This window comes from Eschrichtius robustus, chromosome 21 (assembly GCF_028021215.1).
Source record: "Eschrichtius robustus isolate mEscRob2 chromosome 21, mEscRob2.pri, whole genome shotgun sequence".
Taxonomy (NCBI): Eukaryota; Metazoa; Chordata; class Mammalia; order Artiodactyla; family Eschrichtiidae; genus Eschrichtius; species Eschrichtius robustus.
In genome coordinates this window covers 6,776,590-6,793,603 of record NC_090844.1, presented here as the reverse complement: position 1 = coordinate 6,793,603, position 17,014 = coordinate 6,776,590, and the positions used below count along the sequence as shown (strand labels likewise).

Sequence of the window (17,014 nt, the reverse complement as noted above, 5' to 3'; positions counted from 1 at the left end):
GTAATCATTTTCTTGCAGTCTTAAATAGGAGGTTTAGTCAGCCTATCTGAATGCACAGAATTTGCTTCTAACACTAAACACAATCATGTTTCATGATTCAGGAGACAGCAAGGCAGTACAGGAATGGTGGGTTTATTCCAGTACTGTAGTAGAACATTGGCTGTGGATACAGTGGGAAATTTTTTCTTTCCTTTATTGAACCAAGCTCTGGTTTGTTTGTTTATTGTTTGTTTGTTTGGATATACAGCTAAGGAGTGTTTTGCCACCACACATGATCACACACACACACACACACACACACACACACAATCAGTCCCTGGCAGGGGTAGGGAAGGGGCTGACGGTCTGAGTTCATCTGAGCTTCTCACCGTCAGTTTTTCCCATTGACAACAGTTTTGGTTTTAGGAGCAAAACTGGATTGTTCCCTATACATCAGCTGATGAACAGTTCTCCTGCTTTATTAAAAGGATATAGTATTATTAATTTTAAAGAAAGAAAAGGATCTCAATTCAGGTTTACAGCTCCCAGCCTGTGCTGCTGTCGTTAAAAAAAAAGTAGGATTACGAGGAGATGTTTACATCAACTTAACAGGCATTAGCTTTATTTTTCAAAACACTGTTTTAAAGCACAATAGACTTTGCAGTTGTTGATAACTTTAAAGTATTCATCAGTGTGAAATAACTGTTTATTTCCTTTCCCTGTTTCTTCTGATCGGGGGGGAAAAAAAAAAATCTAGTCTCCTAGCAAGATACAATCCATTTTGCTAAGTTATTTGTCAGTTTTTATAAAGTGTGTTTACTATCACGGGGGCAGAGGTTTACAGTAGTTGCGGGATTAGCAAGGGAATGTGACATATAGTGTTTTTTAGGTCACTGTGGTGTATTTGGTGTCCTAACTATCACTATTTATCTTGTCCTTGTTTAACCGCTAACCAGAAAGTGAGCCTTCCCTGTATTGCTCCATTCATGTTCCTCTGCACTCATTCAGAATTCTGACACTTCCTTTGCCTGGCAGATTAAAGGGGCAGAGTGGCATCTTTTGATGATGTGCGAAACAGCTTTCTTAGTCCAGGCTCCTGACGGAACGCCAACCACTCAGACGTTGAAATGCTATTCATCTACCCTGAGGTTAACCAGAAACTCGGTCTTATTTTCCTTCTTGACAAGTTTTCTTAAAACCTTAAAAGTGTTTTGTGTTTTTTTTTTCCCTCTCATTTTTAGTGTTGATCAGGGAGAGAAAGGAAATATGGAATCTTAAAAAGCAGCCCTAAAGAAAAGGAAATATGCAAAACACAGAATGGTGCTTTTTCTTCCTGTCATAATCTATCAATAGGGGTTTGATGGTGATGTTGATCATGGTGGCTTATCTATCATCCCATTATATATTATTTTCTCCCTTATGAGAAAAGCAGTGTTTATTATCACAGGTGACAAAACACAGGAATAAAAAACAAGCAGAGAGGTTACATTCAATCACTTTAGGCGGGTTTCATGTTTGCTTTTTTGCTTTCATTCCCAAACCAGAAGCCAGTAAACCAAGTGAGAGCACAAACTGACTTTCTCAGGTGCACGTTACCCAAGAGGCCCACAGGACAGGTGCTGAGCCCGTGAAAAGATAAACATGAAGTCATTCTTGGTGATATTTAGCTAGATGGCTAAAGAAAGAATTTAGAAATACCATTGTGCTACTGTTCAAATATTTACTGATTGAACCTGGAAAGGAAAAAATGTTGGTCACCTCATGTAGAATTCCTTGTCCTTTTCCTTCTTTAAACAGCGTCTCAAAGATCGAAAAGAAGGGGGTTATTTATCTAAGAAAGAAATACGAGCTCTGTATGTGGAGTTTCAGGTATACCTAATGTGGGCTTCATTAAGCAAATACAATTCAGCGGTCTTGATTTGGCAAAACATTCTTTTATGTTCCTTGACTGTTTATTTTACGAGACGACTTACCAGTCGGGCAGATTAGAATGTTTACTACGAATGACGCGTCTTTCATCTCTCACCGTGGTCGTCAGCCCTGGCATTAACCGTGCCATGGGGAGCATGGCAACTCAGGGAGAAATGGGAAGTCAGAGTGAGCAGATGTTGAGGATACAGTTTGTCTTCCAAATATTCGAACCTGTGTTGCTGCATACTTTTTAAGTTTAACAATATTATTTGCACATCTATGAATGTTAGGAGATTTTTAAAAGCACTGCAGGGAACTTCTTAGAAAAAGAAAGAAAATTACTGGAGAATTTCCTCAGAAGGGATAGTGCTTATAGTTACGACGAATGAGTTTCATATTACAGGGCGAGTCATTTTGATACGTTTTTGTTGTTTTCTGTGCTTTGATTTGAAGCGACCCCTCTTGTTATACTGAATGCAGTACCAAGGGCTTTCATTCATCTCAGCTCAGGACCAGAGTAATAACTTGGTCATTTCCTTTCTGAAGGTAGGAGAGCTAATGAGAAACACAGATTCGGAGCCAAGATCTATTCTGAGATTAAGATAAGGTGTCCTAACAGAAGGCTTATGGTGAAATGAAAGACAGGGGCAAAGTTTTGAATGAGGGGAATCGGCTTGTTGTTAAAGTTCCCATATGGCTTTAAACCGTCACGTTCTCTGCTGTGTAAGCGTTGTGATGTGATGTCATTGTAATGGTTAATGATTAATCTATTTATGCAATTTGTCTAAACCTCCTGCAGAATATATAGAGTCCACATCAAGCAAAATTCCAGGGTGATTTTGGGGTTTGTATAAATAGCTTTACATGTGAAAATGATGGCTTGTAAAAGAAAAACTGAGCTTTCAGTGTCCTATTGGAGTTAAACTCTCTATAAAAAGTCTGAAACAGTGGGATTGTGGTAACCCCGTGAACACAACCGTCTTGTCACGGCGTAACTGCAGCAAAATGCCCTGCACGCCTGCCCCACGAGGGGTCCCCTTCAAAGCCCGTGGTGGAACTGAAGGGGCCGCAGCGCCGAATCCCCTCGGACGCTTGGAAAACCCACCCCTACCGACACATGACAGACCCTCGGGATAAAGCCCCCCAGGTTCTGAGAGACGGAAGGTCTGCTTTATTTAATTTCCTCTTGTTTACCAAGAGCCCCAACCTATTTTAGTAAATAAATTCAGGAAATTGGTAAAGCACTTCACTCCATCCGTTATGGATCAGTAACTAACGTGATTGTCACGTTTTTCCTGGCTCCGTCGCTGCTCTTGCGCGCAGCTCCCCTCCCGTGCCTGCAGCCGGTTCTGTAACGTCCCCGGCAAAGGATATCACCGCGTTTCGACCACTCGCACAAACAAAACAGGCTACACGCTGTGCAGAGAAGTGCACTTCCTCTGTGCGTGAAGATCCCTGACTTTAGGGGCTCCCCTCCATCGACCCTGGCACTCCCTCCCAGCAGTCCTTGTCACTTTTCACCCCCGACCACTTTACGCGGCGGGACAGACCGCAGCAAGTGGCAGCTCATGCAGAGGCGCCAGCCACCAGCTCTCTCCCGCTCTCATCGCCCCCCTGCCCGCCCCGCCAGGCGGGCTGTTAAGCCTGAGCCGCTCGGAGCCGTGCACGAGGGGCGGAGGCTCCCTTACCTTCATGAGCCACTGGGTGTTGTTCTCCATGATGTTCTCCAGCACCTGGAGCCGCTGCACGGAGTCGTCGTAGTCGAGCGGCGCGTCCCTCTGCACGGCGTTGGGCACGTAGGCGCTGGGGGGCGAGCGGCAGTTGTCCATCTCCGGCAGGAGGAACGTGTAGCTGCAGGAGCCGTGCCGAACGTGATACTGCCTCTTCCCGATGCTGTCCATGCTCTTGCGAAAGTTGCTATAGGCTGCGGCTAAGACCAGATCACAGCTCAGAGTAAAGAAAACAAGCTGCCACATTCTTTCTTTCTGTCGGTAATAAACCACCAGCTCAGCAAACTGCAAGGCGCATGAGACTCCCCGGGCGCTAAGCTGCCCTCTCAGACGCGGGGCTCTGCGGCCATGGCTCAGGGTCCATCAGTGAAAGTCTCCTCTTCCCTCCTTTCCCAGCGGTGACCTTGATTTCTAAGGCTGTCTTCTCCCCGGTCCCGCAGTAAGCTGTCAGATCGCAGGAGGAAGAGTAATCCTGCTCCCTCGTGAGGGCTGCATTCGCCTTACAGATCAGCCTCAATGCTCCTTTGTCTCTCTTCCCCCAGATCCTGCGGTGTCAGGATCCGAATCAATCACTTTCCTTTCCTCATATGATAAGTTGATAACGGCAGCTAGACATGTGTAGCTGGCTGCTCCGCCCTCCCGGCTTGTCCGTTATCTTCCTGTAGGGGGGTCACTAGCCAGGCCACAGGAAAAATCTCTGCATGATGTGTACTGTCCAACCAGGACTGTATATGCTGCAGAAACCCTCTGGGAAAAGCCGATCGGTTACAGGACCCCTGGGTATTTCAGAGGCACCACCCTAATTGAGTATTTCCTAGAGAGAGCTTGTCGGTCTCTTGTGTCTGAAACTGATTTCACAGGGCTAAGCTGGTAAAATATCTGGGGCAATAACTTTAAAGTACAATGAAAGTTCCTGTTTTTTCCTTTAGGAATAAAAATACTACAAATATGTCAGGACTTTGGTTTATTTTTGTTATTACAAACAAAGAGGAAGAAGTCTCGCTCTTGTAAACGCTTTGCCTTTTTTCATAGGGAAAATAGTTTCCTTGGTATTACTTGATTTTTGAACCATTAGCCAACTATACAAAACTTTCATCTTAAAACAGTTGGATAGGAACATCTCGCTTTATTAAATCGTGTTAGGAAAGCCAGTTTCTGAGCTCTGACATTTCATCTTTTAAGCAAAATATCCACTTCAGTATTCAAAGTAAACTTAAAATATACTGGACTGATTCATGGCCCGCTAAATTATAATCCATAGAGAAATCAGAATTTAAATAAGAGGAGGTTGAGAGAGGCATGCCTAAACTTCTCCTTCGTTAGGTCAGGATTTGCTCAAATCCTGTCATTTTGTAACACGTTATCCAGGATCAATTAAATCAGCCCCGCTCAGTGTTGGACTCAGGCAAATCACTTCTTTTTAGTTAAGCTATCAAGTCCTCATCTGTCAAATGCAAGGGTTGCATTAACTCCCAAGATTTTTCTATTTCAATTCTGTGGCTCCATAAACCCCCCAGGGTACTTCCTTCAATGGCTAAAACTTAACGCTTCGGAGATTGACAGTGTGCTTACTCACCAGCCAGCTTGTGCAAGGAGGCGGCCGGGGGAGGGGGGGGGGGGCGGCTTGGAGCCCTTGCGGTGGTCTCTTAATGCTTCAGTGCACGAGGTTTCTCTCCAGGCAGTGGGAGCCTGTTCAGCACTGACCTGATGGACCTCGTCCATCCATAAAGCCAGGGTCAGTCTAATCATGCAAGATCAGATTTCAGGGGACTTTATGATTTTAATTCTTGGATGACTGAGATTTGTATAGTGAATTGTTTCGAGAGACCTAATTGTACCTTTAAAAACGTCCCTCCTATGCATGGCCTGGCTCCGAGGTTACCTCCAGAGCAGGGGTTCTTGACCCAACCAAGGTCCCCGGACAGAATTCCTGGGGTCCACGAACTTCGACAGGAAAAGACATCTTTATTTTTCACTGAAGTCTCACTGAAATATAGCCTTTCTTTTAGGTGTGAATAGGTCACAAACAACAGTGGTCAATAGCTATGGCTTTCTCACCAATAGGAATTGCAGATGTTTTTATTACGATATCTCAGGCTATTACGTGCACTCAGCACTACATTGTCATTTGATCTATCCCAAGATCCTGTTATTTAATCTCCAAATAAAACAGCCTGTGTCATTTTCTGAGAAGGGGTTTGTAGACTTCCCCAGACTCTCAAAGGGCTCAGTGGCTCAGGAAAGCTAGAACTTGATTCTGGCACATGGTTTCCACTAAAGGAACGAATTAAAGAAGATACACTCATTCAGACTGCTAACTGTAGGCGAACGCATGTAGGATTTGAAGACGGGACCTGCGTTCGAACCCTGATTCACTGAGATCTGAAGCAAATGCTTAACTTCGCTAAGCCTCAGTGTCCCTACTTGTGAAATGAGATGATTCTTTCTCAGTAGCACCTTTAGAGTTATAATGATACGGAATAATGCATGTTACTTAGGAATATTACTTTCCTTTCTTTATCAGCACTTCCCATTAAATGAAAATTAGCTCTTGCACCATCAGATATTATAACTGCGTTATTCTCTGGCTGAACGTGAAGCAGAAACATGGGGTGCACCTTTTTTCTTCTAAGTTTCTTCCTCGTTTGAAAGCGCATATTATAAGGCATTAATAATGCATATGTGGTTTTAAAAATCATCCATCAGCCTCCCAGGCAAATGTGGTGGTTTAAAAAGAAGCCACAGGAAGAGCGTGTACCACAAATACTCCTTGTCTTCTGGGTACTGGGGAACATGACGGAGTGTCAGACATAGATAAGCAAATAGAGGGCGGGAGACCCCTCACCAGCGGGATGTGGTGAGAGGATGGTGAGAACACCCAGCAGGAAGACAGCACTGCTTCCAAGGGCACTGGTCCTGCAGGCAGCTGGCTTGCATGTTCCTTATCCATCCTCTCAAGGTCACATGTGCAGTGAGCAGCTCTTTGTAGGTACCTAAATGGAAATTCTTACCCAGGAGTTGGGGGGAGGCTCTAGTTAGACCAGGGGTTGGCAAACGTTCTCTGTAAAGGGTCAGATAGTAAATATTTCAGGTTTGCGGGCCACACGGGCTCTGTCACAACGACTCAAGTCTGCCGTCATAACGTAAAAGCAGCCGGAGACAATCCACAAACGATGGGAGGTGGCCGTGTTCCAACAAAGCTGTATTCGTGGACACTGAAATTTGAATTTATTATAATTTTGACAACATGAAATAGTCTCTGGATTTTTTTCAGCCTTTTAAAAATGCGAAAACCATTCTTAGCTTACTGGCCGTTCCAAAGGGACCACGGACTGCAGTCAGCTGACCAGAGGGAGTCGCCAGGGGGTGTGACATGCTCGCAAGGCCACTCTTAAGGCACAACCAGTGTAAACAGGGAACCTCCCATGTCTCGAGCACCGCCCGGCTTCTTCAAGAGTTGAGGAGTGTGAGACAGGCCAGGGAAAAGGGACGTAGGGAAGGGGCAGGAACGTTTGACCACAAAGACGGTGCCACTTCGAAGCTGGATCTAAACTGTAAGACGAGGCAGACGCACTAGGAGAACTGACCCCGGTGTACACATCCACCTGTGCAGGGCCAGCGTGGGCGGGGCCCCGAGCAGAAACCGATGCCTTCCGTAGTCAGGGCTGGACACGGGGCCGAAGCGAGGCGCCACTGAGGAAGCACAGAGGAGACGCGCCAGTCCGCTGTGGCCGACGTGGGAGAGCCAGACGGGGGCAGAGCTGGGTGGGGGGCTCTGAGGGCAGACCGGCGGGAAGACCGCCCCCCCCTCGGTTACAGACCCGCCCCCCCGTACTTGTTTGTTTCCTAAGCACCAGGCAACCGGCAGCTGCAGGCTACTTCCATCCAGGCCTAGGGACGGAGGCTAAACACAGCCTTGACTGTGGTTCTCAGAGCTGTTCAGTTTCAAAGAGAATCTTGAGTTTCCTTCAGTGACTTGCTGACAGGACCGCTAAAGGCAGATGGGACTATAAAACGAGAAATATTATTACAGCCTTCCCAAAAGCTGCCTTCCTGCCCAACCTTTTTTTTTTTTTTTTTTGTCCTAACAGTTCTGCCGAACAGTTGTGTGTGGTGCTATTTATTTTCTTAATAACGTTTGTTTTCTCCCCCATACTGTATGTCATCAGCTGAAATTTCGGAGGCTCCCATTTAATCACCTTAGCACGGCCTCAAGTTCTCCTTTTACGCTTTGCCATCATGACGTAAATCTTCATTTGATGGCACCAGAAAGACCACGTGACCCTCTTCCCTGAAAGAAAGAGGTCAGCCTTACAGAGAACTTTGACGAAGGCCCCTCCGCTTCAGTGTGCCCTGTTGAACAAAAGGCTTAACGTGTGGCGAAAGCCCAAGCATCTCCCGCTGGTCATGGCCCCAAAAATGAAGGTCAGATGTCGACGTGGATCCACTTCTGTCTGGATCATGGCATCCGACTGACCCCAACCTTCCGGAGGCTCCAGGTCACCCAGAGCCACCTGTGAGGCTTTCTCTGTGTAAGGGTGGCCCTGGAAGCCAGAAACCAAGATATGGTGCCAGCTGTAAACCAGTGCAAAGTGGGGCAGCCCCCGAGGCGTGGAGCACCAAACAGGATTTGGGGAGGCCTGCATGACCTCTGCTCTTTCCAGGGGGCCAGTTTAATACTCAGTATCTACCGGAATGCGTACACGGCTGGACAAAGGAAGGGATGGAAGTGGGCCGGCTGGCCCGGGGAGGCGGGGCTGAGGGGGCTCCTGCCTTCTGAGGAGCCAGCGTAGAGGCAGCTGTCCCCGTCGGAAGCCCGTAGCTAATTGGAAAACACGGGGTCACCACTCAGACGTGCTCGGAGAGGCACACTGGTCTCCCGCATCTACTGACGCTCTGTGCCAGGGTCTTTCTCCATCGCATCTGGGCACGTCCCCGGACTCGGTCTCACACCTGCCCAGTCACCATCACGCCGCGCAGTGACCGCCGTCCTGTCGCCACTGGCCGCAGGCCTTGGAGACAGTGATTGGGGCCGGCTCTGGGGCCGGCACGGGTTTAAGTTCTGGAAAGTGCTGTGTTGATGTAGGAGGAGCTCTCAGTGCCGAAATGCCCCACGAAGTGAGGCTGGGGCGCTCTTGGGTTTTGGCCGTTTCCAGGCAGTGGGGCTACTTGGGGCTCCAGGCCCCTGGCAGGCTGGGGCTGGAGGGGCTGCAGAGGCTTCTCACTCATCTGCCTCCCTGTTCCGGCCTCTTTAAAATTGGCTAAATTAGATCAACATGTTTACAACTTAGTGTGCAGTGCACGGGGAAACCATTAGGAAGTTCACTGGACATAAAATTGTTGCTAAAGGAGAAGTTATTCTTGCTACTTTTTTTTTTTTTTTCCGAATTGTGGGCAGCAACTAATGAGAGCTGAAGAAGCAGCCACGTGGGCAACAAGGAAAGAAAGGCAAAGGAGGGAGGGAGGGAGGAAGAGGGGAAGGGAAAAGGAAAAGGAAAAAATGAGTATTTCAGCTTCCGAAAGCAGGCTCCCTCTGTGGTGATTCACAGAAGAGCTCTCTTTCCACTACGTTTTGATGTTTGTCAAACTGAACCTGAAGAACCGTAGGTGGCGTCTGGAGCCGTCTTGCAGAAGCTTTGGTGCGGCCTCTCCCCAGAGCTACTGACCGTGTGGAACCGATATTAAACCCTGAGTCTGGCAGACTGCGAAGGATAATCCCCAGCCGTGGGATCTGAAAACAGTACCAAAGAGAAAGCCCTTTAAAGTTACCATAAAAACAGCAAAAAGAGTAAAAGCGTAAATATCAACACGCACACGTGTAGCCGTGGAAAGTAAACCTTGCCCCGACGATGGACGTGGAAACCACGGCTCCGTGAGGCACGATGACAAGGATTCCGTCAGACTTGCTTGTGCCTTTCTTTTACATTCATGCATTTTTAAGGAGAATTGAAAGCAACGGGCTTCTTCATCCCGCTTTTACCATGGCAAAGGTCAGCCTTCTTTGGAGACTCTGGCTGTCGCCTCTGTGCTGCACAAACACACACCCCGGAGACAGAACCCATTTCACTGCCAGACCTTTGGTGGCCTGTCACCTGAGCTGGGGCAGCCAGTCACAGGCGGGGCTGCCACGTGCCCGCTTCAGTATCCTGGACCCGTGGCATCTGTGAGCGGGGATAGTCCGCTCAGAAGTGCACACGGCAATGCAGGCTTAAAGTCAGATTGAACTCCTCACTGAGGACGGAATCTCTGGAAATCCAGCCTCCTGTCTGACTGCATTAGTTGTGCTTTATATATCCACTCTTGCCACCTTTCTGATTTTCTGGCGTTGACAATTTTTTTCTTTCTTTGCCTCTTTAATTTCATCTGTTGTAGCAGGCTACAAGAGTGTGATATACCTTTGAGAATACATAGTTTCTGAAATGAAGTATGATGCCTAGTTTAGCACAGTTCCCTGTGCTGGTTGCAATTAAACATACATAGCGTTTGCCGTAAAATAGCTGGCCCGTTCTATTTACAGGAAAATTGTCATCCACTTAGAATAGGGCATTGGCTCCATAGAATTCACCTTGACAGGAGGTGAGGAAATGTATATTTTGTTAAAATAAGTGTCTGCCCGCCAGAGGCGGAGAAAAAGCCTTTGCCAGATGTGTTTTCAGGCAATTTCCTTTCCTGGGAAACAGCCATTTCCCCTGCATGACCCTCGTGTTTTCATTCTCGGAGCAGACAGAGTAAGTGCCGGGCAGTAAAGGGCAGAGGCCTAGATACCATCGCCTTATCTGGGACAATTATCTTCCTTCTCGCAGCTGCGTAACTTCTGTTTGACAGGGAACCATAGGAATCTACGTGTCAGGGGTTAGTATTGATGGAAGAATCAGAGTTAATATGGAGAAAAATCTTTATTTGTCATTCTTATTTAGGTTACTGGCTGTCATTCTTATTTAGGTTAGTTTAATTAAGAAGGTACCAAATACTCATTCATTCTAACTTATCTGAGTGTTTATTGCGACATTATGTCTGAAAGACATTTAGAGAAGACAGTTCTGTTTTGTTTTCTTTTTTTAAAGGAAACCTAAAAGATTCCTGAACCTTTTACAGTTTGTGCGGCCATGAACCAGTGCAGCACCTGCTCAAGAAAGTTTGTTTTGTAAAGCCACATTGTATACAATACGTAACCTTAAGGACTTTGACAAGCCATAAAGCTTTTTATTTGCTAGAAACTTGGGAAATATCCAAGTTACTATTTTTTTTTAAGATTTCATCATGAATTCCCTGAATTTTTAGGAATATTTTAGTTTTTATAATTCTCCTGTTAACATGAAGTTATCGCAAACGCCGTTTGATTTTTAAATATTTTCATCCAATATTTTTGTGGAATATTTTATCTTTCCATCAAAAAAATGCCTAAAAGGTCAAGATACAAGTCATAACTGTAAAAAGGCAGTGGATGAAATTCTAAAACAATAGATGAGTGCATTAGCCTGATAATATTTTTGCCAGTAATTCTGTGTCCTGTTTTCTGCCTGTACACAGAAAAAAAATGCTAAACATTCCCTTTCAGTGGATTGATGTCAGTGATTACTGTTTTGCCCATGACCAACGAAAAGTCAATAATATCTTTCCTTTGACTAACACTATTGTGTTAGTCATCAGAGATTTTGAGGTGGGCCTATGAGTTATAATTTTATATTAAATGTTCCTAAATTCATTTCAGCAAAGTTGTAGAGAATTCAAATCCTGCTGCTTGTGAAAAATGAGTCTAGTCTCTTTGTCATAACCATTCTATTAAAGAACTATCCAAATTCCTCTCAGAATGAATTTTCTCTTGAAAGTGGCCTAATGCCATCTAGATTAATCTTTGTGTAATCTAAGTTTATAAAAATTTTATCTTAATTATTGAGAAACCTTTTAAAATAAGAGAGATAAAAATGTCATGTGTGTTATTTCCATTAAGATATATTATCTCTCTTGGTTATAGGTTAACATAAATAAAATTGCTTATGTCAAAGAAGTAAAAAAAAGTAAGAGCACATGACCCCCTTTTGGTATTCCTGTCTGTCTAACTGACTTGATATAAAAGATCTTCCTGTGGGAAATTAGGCTTGATTATGGAGTTATTTGTACTAAAAGTCATTTTTGAAGAATTATAAGAAATAGTTATGCATAAAAGGAAGTGATGTTTGCATTCAAGTGTATAAAAATACTCCCCGCCATTCTTGTTCCTCCGTGAATCTAATTATGGTATCTACTGGATGATTTAAGTCTTTCCTAATAATCTCATATGTATATGCTCTACTTTTTCTCTTAACCCCTATCTCAAGCAATTTCTTTGGTACTCCTTTAATAATGAACTGTACTTCCGAAAGTGTTTCATTTTAAGGAAAGGGTCTAAATTCAAAGAAAGACTGATACAAAAGAAAAAATGAAAGGAAGTAAGCTGTACAAAGCCTGTGAAGAGAGGACGTTTATAGCAGGATTAAGATACCTAGTTCCTGGCATCTGTTTCCCTCAAGAAAAAAAAATTCAACAATAGTTTTTGAAAGCCCTAAAACTATTCTAGTAGAATATTTACAGAAAAAAATATATATATATATGTTATTTACCTTTCCCCAAAATCCTGATGTATCTTTCAGTGACCTTTTTAATTTATAGGTCAAAAAGTCTTGCTTGACTACAATAAAAATTAACAAAAAGCTGCTAGAGATGATACCTATAAAATACACATCAAATCTGCTTGTACTACTCACCTGCTCCCTCTGCTGGCCTCGTAACAGGTAACAGGCAAAATTATCCATGTTGTTATTAAAGTCATTAATACAAACGATAGGCAATTTAGGACATAAATCAGTAGCAACTAATACACAACCCAGAATGCTTTCATTATAATTTTAGTGCAAAAGAAGACCACACCAGACGTTAAACACCTGCTGTGCACGCATGCGCGTGCGCGTGCGCGCGCACACGCACACACACACACACACACACACACGCAGTGAAAAATACTTTTAAGCATTTGTTTAGCACACACAGAGCCAGAAGCTGTTTCTCTATCATCTGGTGATCAGATCGCTGCCCAAATGAGTGAAGCCATACCATTCCAACAGTAGAAAAAGTAGAGGTCTGTGCTGTCCATCTCTGTAAAGGATGAGTTTAGAGACCTGACCCTGTTCTTAGCAAGTTGGTAGAGTCTTAATGAGGTAGATCTACTTCCCAACACACAGGGACAGTGCCGTGACACCTCCGTGGTGATCCTGGGTGGTACCGGGCAAGAGTGCCCCATGGGGAAGGCTCCTGGATGGAGTGAACAGCCAGAAATACTTTCAGTGATTGTCTAGACCTAAATGCCTCACTTGTTTAAAAAGAGCCTTCTCGTCCCTCCCTCAAAATAAAGAGACTAGAAGTGAAGGAAATTACATTCCAGGCAGTGGAAATCTAGTGCAGTAAATAGGAGACCATGGAACGGATGGGGAATTAACTCTGTAATTCAGCAAAGAGCCAGGGAAGGCAGGAACCCTGGAGACCCCCCACTGGAACTAGCTCCGAAGCGTCCGCTTAGGCATTTGGACTTTCCCCTGAGGGAGTAGACTAGCCTGCTATTGAGAGGCCCCTGGAGAGCCGTGCAGAGTGAGGTTGGAGGGAGACCTGGGGAGAAACTACGTGGTGACTCAGGTGCCTGAACTAGAACATCAACCCAGGGCCAAGGGTGTGTGAGAGGGAGAGTCAGCGGGACCAGGTTGATTGGCCGTGCAGGTTCCAGTGATGGGGTTGGTTTGGTATTGGGGTTGATTCTTCCCCTTAACTAAAAATTCTGGGTAAAATAATTTCAAAATCACTTTAACAGCATCAATGTAATGATACGATGATAAGAAGACATCAGGCTTAAATTTAAGTGGAGGCAGGAACCAAGTGCATCAAGTGGGATGTTAAACAGCTGGCAAACCCGGGCCTCAGTGGGTGCGGGGAGGAGCCAGAGGCCAGGGCCCTACATGGTGGAGAGTCTGAGAGACTTCCTTCCATGAACGTGGGACCCCAGAGGACTCCACCCGCAGCACCCGGGGAAGCAGGAGTAAACCTGTCCCCGCCACCTCTGCAAAGAATGCAAGAAAACAGAACAGAGGCGGACCTGATGTTAAATAGAACGGGGTTGAGGAGGGGGGACCGCCCCTGGGGATTGTAGCCACGAGCTCACCCTTTTAGTCTTACAGTAAAAATTAGGTGGTCGGAAAGAACCTGCAGCCCTGGAGCATTTTTCTAAAGTGGTCCCCAGCTGGTGCTGTTAACTCCTCCCCGTCTCCCAGTTCCATGGCAAATGTGAATCCTTTCTAAAAGAATGCACCTTCACCATAGATCTCAAATTCTTACAGATAATCTCCCAAGGAAAATGAGCAACTCGTAGACAGACTAAATGAGCATACAGGAGAACGTATCGCTAGCAAGTGTCAGCAGAAAGAATAGCAAAAAGAGACTGGCAAGAGCTTCGTGATTGGAAGCTGTCGGCCACATTTTATAAAATAAGGATCCTTACTGTATTTGTCTCTTAGGGCTGCCGTAAATACAGTCATCCCTTGGTATCCACGGGAGAATGGTCCCAGGACCCGCTGCAGACACCACAATCTGTGTACGCTCCAGTCCCTTCGATAAAACAGCATAGTATTTGAACATAACCTGCACGCATCCTCCCATATACTTTCAGTCATCTCTAGATTCCTTATATTACCGAATACAGTGTAAATGCTACATAAACAGTTCCCAGTACACAACAAATTCAAGTCTTGCTTTTTGGAACTTTCTTGAATTTTTATTGCCCGAATATTTTTAACTCCCAGCTGGTTGAATCTGTGGATGCAGAGCCTGTGGATATGGTGGGCAGACTGTTCCACAAGCTGGGAGGCCTAAAGCAACAGAAATGTATTATCTCACAGTACTGGAAGCTGGAAGTCTGAAATGAGGGCGTTGGCAGGGCCATGCTCCCTCTGAAGCCTGTCAGGGGAGTCCTTCCTTGCCCTGCCTGGCTTCTGGTGGTCTGCCGGTGATCTTCGGCGTTCCTCAGCTTTCAGCTGCACCTTTCCATTCTCTGCCTTCATAGCCACATGACGTCCTCCTGTGCATGTGTCTGTGTGTCCTTACGTGTCCCTCTTCCTGTAAAGACACCAGTCAGGTTGGACTAGGTCCCCACCCTATGCCATTATGACCTCACCTTAACTAGTTACATCTGCATCAGTTCTGTTTCCAAACAAGGTCACATTCTGAGGTACTGGAAGTTAGGACTTACATCTTTTGGAGGGTCCCAATTCAACCCATAACACCATGCTTAAAGATATAAAATTAAATTTTGTAAATACCTAAAAGAGGCAGAAAACTAAAGTAGAAAAAATCTTGTAGATTTTAAAAGAAACTTAAAGAAAAAAATACAATAATTGAAATTTAAAATTCAAAGATCATGTTTAACAGAACATTAGACACATATGAAGAGAGACTCACTGAGCTAAAAGATAAATCAAAAGAAGTCTCCTAAGAACAGCAGAATCACAAGGAGATGGGGACTAGGAAGGAAGGGTAGGGACCTGAAGGATGGAGTGAGACGGTCTAACCAAACTCCAGGAGGAGGACAGAGAGAGAACAGGGCAGACGGTATGGGAAGAGACAGTGGCTAAACATTGTCCCTAAATGATGAAAGACACCAAGCTACAGATTCAAAAATTCCAGTGACTGACCAACAGGATAATAACAAGCCTGGATAAAGGAGTAAGAGATGGGTGATGCTGGCAGCTGGCTGCCTGGTGACACATGAGAGCTCAGGCAGGGAGGTGACGGATACACCTTTGTACAACCCCAGTTTTAATTGGTTGTGTAACACCCAGGTGGAGTTTTGCTGTTGAACACGTAGGTCTGAAGCCCAAGAGAGTGATCTGGGCTGGAAGCAGCAAGACCTATTTTCATGATCAATATTAGTGCCAGTTTCGTTAAATAATCTTAACTAATATTAAGTAGTATATGAAAATAATGAAAAAGAACAGCTTTGTAAATTGCGTAAATCTTCACAGTCTAGGTTTTTCTAGATAAAATTAAATAGCTAAGTAGCCTCCCTCCACCCTGACCCTTGGAGTTTCAGTGGTGCCAGTTCTGTGGATTCTGGCATATTGTGCTATTCTCTAGATTTCTGCTCTGGAAGAGATAGATAATGATAGTAAATAAAGAGAACCCAGTCTGGTCAGTACAAAGGTACTTCATAGTGTCATTGAGATGTTGCAAGTGACTGAAATAAAACTCTGCAAGATATAATTAGTAGCATGTAAGTTTTTGTAAATCTGTCATTGCTTTGAGAGTCTTTGTCATGGTTGAATTGTGTCCCCGAAAAATTCATTGATTGAAGTTCTAACTCCTGGTATCTCTGGATCTGGCCTTATTTGGAAATAGGGTCATTGGAAATGTAATTAGATAAAATGAGGTCATACCGGAGCAGGATAGGCCCTGATCTAATATGATTGGTGTCCTTATGAAAAGGGGAAATTTGGAGACAGACATATCCACGGGGAGAACACCATGTGAAGATGAAGACAGAAATCAGGGTGATGCTTCTGCCCACCAAGAACCACCAAAGGTTGCCGGCCACCACCAGAAGCTGGGAGAGAGACTGGGACAGATTCTCCCTCATGGCCTTCAGAGGGAACCAGCCCTGCAGACACCTTGATCTTGGACTTCCAGTCTCTAGAACTGTTACAGAATAAGTTTTGGTTGTTTAAGCCACTCAGTTTGTGGTACTTAGTTACACCTGCCCTAGCTCCCAAAAAATATTACCAGAAAGGGAATTAAAATCTGTTGCTGCCTTGCAGCCTTCACCAAAAACTGTTAAGTATTTGGTGGTTTTGCTTGCTATTTAATCTAACAGGGGGAAAAATCCAGGCAGCCCAGATATTTTAATGTGGTGGTAACCATGCAAAGCTTCATTTTGCAACAGTAAAACAATTTCTTAGAAATCCTAATGCTCTTTAATTGCATCCACCCTTATGTAAGGCTGTCCTCCTTCCTGGAGGCCCAGTGCCATTTCCTAGAGGAATCCTCCCTCGGGTCTGCAGGAAGAATGTTGGATGCCACCCTTAGGAAGACCCCTTATCTGTCCACACTGGTGGTACAGTGAGGCTCCTTGACAATGGCTCATTACCCCCACTGACCGTGAACTCATTGAAGCCCGAGGCCACGCCTCCTTCAATTGCTGCTGCTGTTTCAACATGGCATCTGTGCATTCACCCCAGCCACACCTGCTCAAAGACAACGGCCCATAAAGATGAGATCTGAGCCACGCCCCCATCCTGCAGATTCTCTATCTCAGCTGCCTGTTGTGACAGGCCTCCTTCCCCACCGAGCCGAGGGTCCTGCCAGTGGATCCCAGTCTGGAC

General features: G+C 45.1%; 2 protein-coding genes across 6 annotated transcripts in view; one reads left to right on the top strand and one right to left on the bottom strand.

Moving 5' to 3' along the window:
* The window catches only part of ANGPT2 (angiopoietin 2), a 53,257-nt gene extending 49,391 nt beyond the window's left edge, over positions 1-3,866 (bottom strand). Inside the window, exon 1 of the mRNA XM_068532037.1 lies at positions 3,579-3,866. Coding sequence (XP_068388138.1) covers positions 3,579-3,866 — 288 coding nt within the window. The remainder of the gene's footprint in view (positions 1-3,578) is intronic.
* MCPH1 (microcephalin 1) overlaps positions 1-17,014 on the top strand; it is a 228,312-nt gene that overhangs the window by 151,889 nt on the left and 59,409 nt on the right. The gene's annotated exons all lie outside the window — the stretch shown is intronic.